This window comes from Myxine glutinosa, chromosome 3 (assembly GCF_964187855.1).
Source record: "Myxine glutinosa chromosome 3, kmMyxGlut1.1, whole genome shotgun sequence".
Taxonomy (NCBI): domain Eukaryota; kingdom Metazoa; phylum Chordata; class Myxini; order Myxiniformes; family Myxinidae; genus Myxine; species Myxine glutinosa.
The window spans coordinates 25,659,756-25,668,261 of record NC_136263.1 but is presented as its reverse complement, the minus strand read 5'-3'; the positions used below and the strand labels follow the sequence as shown (position 1 = coordinate 25,668,261).

The 8,506-nt window shown below is 46.9% G+C and overlaps 1 protein-coding gene across 2 annotated transcripts; it reads left to right on the top strand.

The window, feature by feature from the left end:
- The first annotated feature begins 1,823 nt into the window (after positions 1-1,823).
- On the top strand, positions 1,824-4,357 carry LOC137414223 (alpha-2Db adrenergic receptor). 2 transcript variants are annotated; one of them, XM_068099706.2, is made up of 2 exons: positions 1,824-1,902; positions 2,123-4,357. In XM_068099706.2, exon 2 carries the CDS (start codon positions 2,234-2,236, stop codon positions 3,605-3,607), a length of 1,374 nt encoding a protein of 457 aa, XP_067955807.2. In that variant the 5' UTR covers positions 1,824-1,902; positions 2,123-2,233; the 3' UTR covers positions 3,608-4,357. The 2 variants fall into 2 exon arrangements, with proteins under 2 accessions (XP_067955807.2, XP_067955806.2); XM_068099705.2 differs by having other exon boundaries at positions 1,872-2,014.
- The last annotated feature ends 4,149 nt before the right edge of the window (positions 4,358-8,506 follow it).

The following is an 8,506-nucleotide window of genomic DNA, read 5'->3' as shown; positions in this document are numbered from 1 at the left end:
CGTGCATTACGGACATGCTGCACAGCGAACCGTGCATTACGGACATGCTGCACCGACAACCGTGCATTACAGACATGCTGCACAAATAACCGTGCATTGCGGACATGCTGCACATAGAACCATGCATTACGGTCATGCTGCACAGATAACCGTGCATTACGGTCATGCTGGACAAAGCACCATGCATTAGAGACATGCTGCACAGAGAACCGTGCATTACGGTCATGCTGCACAGAGAACCGTGCACTACGACCATGCTGCACAAAGAACCGTGTATTACGGTCATGCTGCATCGAGAACCGTGCATTAGGGTCATGCTGCACCGAGAACCGTGCATTGCGGTCATGCTGCACTGATAACTGTGCATTACGGTCATGCTGCACCAAGAACCGTGCATTACGGTCATGCTGCACAAATAACCATGCATTATGGGCACGCTGCCCCGCGGTACCGTGCATTACGTCATGCTACACCGAGAACCGTGCATTAAGGCATGCTGCACAAAGAACCGTGCACTCCGGTCATGCTGCACCGAGAACCGTGCATTACGGTCATGCTGCACCAAGAACCGTGCATTACGGTCATGCTGCACAAAGAACCATGCATTACGGTCATGCTGGACAAAGAACCATGCATTATGGGCACGCTGCCCCGCGGTACCGTGCATTACGTCATGCTACACCGAGAACCGTGCACTCCAGTCATGCTGCACCGAGAACCGTGCATTCCGGTCATGCTGCACCGAGAACCGTGCATTATGGTCATACTGCACGGAGAACCGTGCATTCCGGTCATGCTCCACAGAGAACCGTGCATTCCGGTCATGCTGCACATAGCACAGTGGATGGAGATATTGGTAAGTGAACATCATGTATCCCGAAGCTGTACCGAGACACGTGGTGCGGCCACCTGAAGCACTTGGCATGTTTATAAATAAGGTTCAGTGATCCATGACCAGGTTCAGTACATATAGTGCTGCACCCAATGCCATACGTTTCGCGCACCTTTCCTATATTTGACCCTAAACCTCACCGCGCGGTTGTACTTTTGCCCTAACGCATTTTGAACGTTGTTTTGTGAGCTTAACGCAAAACAGGACATTTTAAATCCGATTTGAACAGACTTGATGTCATTACAAGGACATGTGAAACACATCAGGAAATGTCGTATTAGAAGCTCTCATTGGACATCATATATGAACCTTTTAGAGCGATACTCCAATCAAGGTAACACCATCCTAATGGGCAGGTGAACACCCTATATGAACCTACGTAGAGCAAGACCTCACTCGAGGACACACCATCCTAATGGGCAGGTGAACACCCTATATGAGCTTACATAGAGCGATACCCCAATCAAGGTAACATCATCCTAATGGGCAGGTGAACACCCTATGCAACGCCCAGACATAGACGATCACCTTGTTTATATAAAGGATGTTTTCAATAGGCGGTGCCACTCATTGTGTGGCGACCCAAGTGTTGAACTCTCACTAAGATGCCTCCTGTGATTGGGGAGAGGGTAGTGCAGGGGACAGAGTGCGTGACGAATAAGTTACACATACACTGTATGTATGTGCATTCACTTCGTCCTTTCTCACAAGGTCATGCCCCATGGGAATGGATCATGCATCACGTGGAGCACATTATACCTCCCAACCGGACAGGGTCAGAGAGAGACCGGCCGTGTCGCTGAGCTATGCTACCGCCAAGAGGGAGGTAGGCCTATATCCTGAACGATCCGCCTCCTCCCTCAGTTCCCTTCCCTCTCAGGTCCCCCTTGATCCCTCCTCCAAACCTTCATTCTCCACCCGCCTTTCCTTCCACACACCTCCTCGGTTCAAAACAATTTCAGCGGCCGCCGTCCTCCCCACACTCCTCTCAAGCGTCCACCAAAAACTCGGTACTTTGATATTTGTATTGAGACGGTGTTAGAGTTGATTATAAGTAGTCCTTGACAAGTCTGTCCTCCAGCAAGAAGTCACTTGTATCGCCGCTTGTTTTGAAAAATTTGGGTAAGACCATTCACGGGCCTCTAAAAATGTTTCCATCTGTTCTGTAACACGAGTCATTCGATCTGTAAAAGGATGTGACTTCCCCACGGTTTCTTTTTCCCTCCGCAGTCTCTGCCTAGGACGATGTGTGCCGTCCGGCCTGGCGACGAGCCATTTCGATCGTTCCCACCACGAGGCAGTGGGGGGTGAAGAGCGACACTTCAGCAGTGACCGTCGGCAATGGAAGCGGTCGACAAGGACAACTCGACCGCTCACAATGGCACGGCCTTGGCTATGCCACACTCGGTCGCTACCGTCGCTGGACTCGCGCTCCTCGTGGGCTTCATCATCTTCGCCACGATATTTGGGAACGTCCTGGTGGTGATCGCCGTTTCCACGAGTAAGTCCCTCCAGGCCGTGCAGAACCAGTTCCTGGTGTCACTCGCGGCCGCGGATCTTCTGGTGGCCACGCTGGTCATGCCCTTTTCATTGGCCAACGAGCTCATGGGTTATTGGTACTTCGGACATCTTTGCTGTCAGTTATACCTATGCGTCGACGTGCTAGTGTGCACGTCGTCCATTGCGCACCTTTGCGCCATCAGCCTCGACCGTTATTGGTCTGTCACGAAGCCTGTGCGTTACAACCTGAAGCGTACCCCACGCCACGTGCGCTGCGTCATCGTGAGCGTGTGGATCATCTCGGCCATTATCTCCTTCCCTCCACTACTCCTCATGGACCCACAGAAGTCCTCGGAGGCTCTGTTCCCAAAGTGCGAGCTCAATTCCAACAGCTGGTATGTGCTGAGCTCCAGCATCGGTTCGTTCTTTGTACCGTGCCTCGTCATGATGCTCGTGTACGCACGGATATACCAAGTGGCCAAGGGTCGTGCGCGCCGCTCTTCGGTCCGCTCCGGGGTCCGTGCACGAAAGCCTCAGAAATCGGATCGTGGCCCATCTCGGCAGGGCGTTCGGAACGTGCTCCAGGACCCCATGGAAAGCGGTGAGATGTCCCCAAGTTCCTCCAATGGGAGGAAACAGGTGGTGCTCACAGAGGGTGAGAACTCTGACGGACTGGCCATGAAGCTTGTCGATGGCACAAACAGCAGCCATTATCAAAAGCCCATCGGCACCGTCTTCGAGATTTCCAATGGGAATTGCGTTGAACCAGAGTCCCAGAATACGCCAAAAGTATCAGCAATGACTGGAAGCGGGTTCCACGCAGTCAGAACCTGGAGCGTTAACGAGGACTGTGACGCCAAGGACTGCGGTTTCCTCAGGTCGGAAGATGAAGAGCCAGGTGCTCTGCGCCCGAACCCCTCTGCTGGAGCCAAACTCCTTCGACGCAAGCTGACTGCCGCCCGGGAAAAGCGCTTCACGTTTGTACTCGCAGTGGTCATGGGTGTCTTCGTACTGTGCTGGTTTCCGTTCTTCTTCACCTACTGCCTGTCCGCCATCGGTTGCCATGCACCAGACATGCTTTTTAACGTTTTCTTCTGGTTTGGATACTGCAACAGCTCTCTCAACCCACTGATCTACACCGTCTTCAACCAGGATTTCCGCAAAGCCTTCAAACGCATACTTTGTCAAATCGTACCACGGTCATCCTATAAATGACGCCTTTCTAGAACAGCCATGCTGAAGTTTCTAGGACATTGTTGGACATAGGTGAAGTTTCTAGGACAGGACAAGACTCCTCCATGTGGATGTTCCCTAAGTTTGTGCTGAGAATGTGCGCACGAGACGGCCTTATAAGCACTCTGCATGTAGCGTATTGGAGTTTGAACGGTCGCCAACCCAGAAACTTCACCAAATGTACCATATAGACTTTACACGGGAAGCTTGTACATAGTAACGGTAATGTAGGATGCACTTACTATGATTAAGCCATGTATCATGTACAAAGCAGAAACGCTTGCATTACATCATCATAATTGGACCCTTTAACCCCACATGTGGCATATTGCTCTCTTGGTACCATTTGGTTTGATAGAATGGTTCTAGATGTCACGTTGAGCATCGCTACAGGTTAAATGGTGAAGTTGTTGTAAATACAACTCATTGGTTCCACTTGCCGTGATACAGTTCTTCGAATTTTGCATTATTATATGATTATGTTGAAATTATGGTTTCATGGTGATGGCTTTATCTACAGCTGCAAATGAGAATTGTTTTTTTTTTGCCAACATGATGGAATCTTCAATCGTGGAAGCGATTGTGTGACGAAGGGTTAACGCCCGACACGTCGGCTTTTCCTTGCTTCCCAGGGTGGTTGGGATACCTCAATCCATGTCTTGGTGATTTCAAGAAATGTTGTTTTTTTTATAATTGCTTTTTACAATTTAATTAAATTATACTCCTATCAAGGATGCTTTTTTATATGCTTTATCTTTTCCTGTTGGGCTTTATGAAAAACCATTACATAGTGATATATAGAAGAACCACCTTTACAGGCCATTTTCCCCCACAGAGCGGGGGTTGGCCTTTTTCGGGCACCGTGGTCCCCTTTTTGAAGCAATGTTTTATGGCCGGATGCCCTTCCTGCCGCCAACCCTGTTGGTCAACTCTTGCAACACACAGTGAACTGGTACTCAATTTTCCGACCTCAGAAGGATGACAGGCTGAATCAACTCCCCTGGCGTTAATTTAGCGAATAAACCGGGATTCCAACCCAGGATCCCAAGCCGGCACCCTAACCGCTAAGCCAACACCAGGAATAATCACCTAAGGTTGCAAACAACAGATCGGCCTTGTTAGCGTTGTCATGTGACCTCGTGCCTTATAAGGCAGGATCTATTTGATGACTCGAATGAATTCCACCTTCTTGTGGGGATCAGTAGCGGTGCATTTTGCTCCAGGTTTTTTTCCGAACTGCCTGGCCAGGCCTGATGTTTGAGAGTGGAGCTGATTCGGGTAGGATTTTGTTATTACCCGCGCGCACGAAGCGAAAAGTGTGGTTAAGCAAATGGTTAACTTTGTCCGTCTGTCTACAAATGTCAGTTTATGATTAAAGAGCAACTAATTTCAATTGAATGTTATATTTTGAACACGAATCCGAAAACAAACTTGTAATTTTACCACACTTTGGCTATGAATTTGTCTCGATCGTGCATATGCGGAGAGGAGTGAGATACTTTGTTACTCTGTCCATCTGTCAGGCAGTTAAACAAAATCAAAATCATTCCAAACAGGAAACTTGCTGTTTTTAAGGACGCCATAAAGGACACAAACAACAGGTACGAAGAACTAATGTAACGTGTTAAATAAGGTGGTGTAAAAGACGCTGCATCAACGGCGGTAAACTTACAGAATAATTTTTTTTTGCAACCTTTAAAATCATTGTTTTAATTCAACTGAATTATAGACTTGAACACAGGTAACGTGTTATATGAGGAAAGGTGGTCTATGAACTCTCGATTCATACGAAAATATGCAATTTGGTGTCTGTCTGTGTCTGTCTGCCTGTCTGACGATTTTGACTAAGATACACTCGGTCGTTACTTATCCAATCTCAACCAAACTTAACAGGGGGACTAAGGAGTAAGGGTCACACAATGGAGGTTGGAGTGAATTAATTTGCCCCTCACCTGGGGGGTTCTGGGGGGGGGGGGTCCCCGCCAATGGGGTTGCATGTTGAGTTGTATATCCGTGTTATGATTGCTTTATCGTGACGTTTTTCCAAGGACACTTGGAAAATAACAAAATAACAAAAGCATAATATTAATGTTAAAAACACCACAAAATTAACACTAATAATATCCCACCTCCCCAAGAGGTGTTTCTTCCTTGACCAAACACCGTGCCAATGTTTATTAATAGCCTATTGTGATGCTCCATGGAAGCACCTCTACCAGAATTAAAAAATATTATAAACCACAAACATGTTTGATTACTTTTTTTAAACAGTTGCTAATGCTGTTTAACATGAAACTGAAAGAAATTTGGAGGAATTCCGACATGCGTGAGGCAAATTTTATTTACGGAACTGAGCAAAGATCTACTGTAATCTATATACCCCACAAAGGTTAATATCATGACCCTACCGCTAACGGGGCTTTTTTATCGTGGTGACTTTTTGAAGCAGTCACTGCTACTGTTTGACACGAAACTGAAAGGGAGGAAACCCGGGGTGTGTTCAGTTACCAAGTATCTAGCTTGCGCTTGCCAAGCTGGCTGGTCCTTATCAACGGTTTTGAATGGCATGCTTGCTCAAATGCTTAAGCCACTTGACGAGCGCTCCACAAGAAACTTGGTAAATGAACACATCCCTCCCCCACCCCCAAAGTTATTGAGGCCCGACCGTAGATCGACTGTAATCTATATATCCCAGAGAGGAATGACCCTTCCTGTCACTCCCATGGGGAACAGGTGTGCTAGTCATCATACTAAAATATGCAATTTGGTGTCTGGCTGTCTGACGATTTTTGACCGCGATAATTCGGTCGTTAATTATCCAATCTCAACGAAACTTGATAGGAGCACTAACTGTCACACAATGAAGGTTGTAGGGAAGTAATGTGCCTCCCCTTCACCAAGGGGGTTCTCTCCACCAAGGGGGTTGCGGTGTATATCTGTGTTAAGATAGTTTTATCGGGGCGTTTTTCGAAGGACGCTTCTCATAACAAACTTACCAACAACACTAAATATGATAGCATCTATCTATAATTCCACTAATCTCTGTCTGTGTGTGTGTGTATGCGACCGCTGTTTCTCGACAACTACCGGTCCGATATACTTGAAACTTGCCAGGTATATTGCTGGGGACCCGAGGATGTGCCTTTTCAAGGTTTCATATTAATCGGAGAAGTACTTACCGAGCTATGTCCAAAAAACGATTCAACCAATCAGAGAGCAGCGAGCTATCACGTGTGCCGAACGTGGCGAACAGACTCTGCCTCGGACGGCACATTTGAGAGCGTATTCATTTATTTCCCGTCGGCAAACTATGTTGGCGCTATGTTGGCGTTAAACTATGTTTTAAAACTAATTAAAACTAATTTGCGATTCTTTCGCTTTGCGATGCGATTGCGTTAAACTCGCTCGGGCGTTAAACTATGTTTTAAAACTAATTAAAACTAATTTGCGATTCATTCGCTTTCCTGCGCATTTGTGCACGCGATGGCGATTTCTTTACCAAACTCCGCAAGCCGTTAGCTTTGGACCAAACCATTTCATGTAAATAGAGGGGGGGGGGGGGGGGGGGGGATTGTCACCGTACTCGCAAGCCGTTCGCTTTGGATCAAACCATTTCATGTAAATAGAGGGGGGGGATTGTCACCGTACTCGCAAGCCGTTCGCTTTGGACCAAACCATTTCATGTAAATAGAGGGGGGGGATTGTCACCGTACTCGCAAGCCGTTAGCTTTGGACCAAACCATTGCATGTAAATAGAGGGGGGGGGGGGGATATACTTTTAGATATATATATAGTACGGGCATGCCCTAGTAATATTAATGTTATTACAAACCAATATTAATACTAATAATATCCCACCTCCCCAAGGGGTGTAAATGAACACCCCCTCCCTTTCCCCTACTCCCCACCCCGATGTTCTTGAGGCCCGACCATAGATCTACTATAATCTACATGTCCCAGAGGGGAATGAACCTTCCTGCCACCCCCGAAGGGAACGGGTGTGAAAGTATATAAAACCGTAAAACACGATCTGTGAAGCAGTGGTAAAGCTGTGTGACTATATATCTATCAATTATGTACTATTTGAACATCGGTTGCATCCTGTCTATTAATTACGTACCGTTGGAATATACCTTTCAACCTTTTGGAGTTTAGACTGCTGAGACCTCTTAGACCTTTGAAGACTTTAAGTCCCCCAAGACTCTTAAGACCACCAAGACCTCTAAAGACCCAAAATTCCCTTAAAGACCCAGAGGACCCAAAATAACCCGAAGACTCTTCAAGACCCAAAAGACACTGAAGACCCCAAGGACCCTTAAAGATTCCCAAGATCCCAAATACCAAAATTCCCCAAAAAGATTCTGAAGACCAAAAAGACCCCGAAGACCCAAAACACCCCAAAGACCCAAATACCCAAAAGACCCCAAAATACACAAAATACCCTGAAGACCCAAAAGACCCTTAAAGAACCCGATGACCCAAAATACCCCCAAGACCCAAATACCCAAAAGACCCCAAAATACACAAAATACCCTGAAGACCCTTAAAGAAGCCGATGACCCAAAATACCACAAAAACCCAGAGGGTCCAAAAGACTTCGAGGACCCAAAATACCACAAATACCCTTAAATACCTAGATGATGCAAAATAGCCTAAAAGCCCAGAGGACACAAAAGGCCCTGAATAACCAAAATAACTAAAACACCTCAAGGACCCCAAAGCCCCTAAAAGACCCAGAAGACCTAAAAGACACAAAGACCCCAAAGACCATTAAAAACCACGAAGACCCTTAAGATCTCAAAGACCTGTAAGATGCTTTAGAGTTTAGACCCATTAGGCCAGCTTGGACCCTTGACCATTTAGAGCTTTAGATCACTCAGA

What these genes read in the sequence shown, in the direction of transcription:
- LOC137414223 (XM_068099706.2), top strand. Translation starts at nt 2,234, where the DNA reads ATGGAAGCGGTCGACAAGGACAACTCGACCGCTCACAATGGCACGGCC.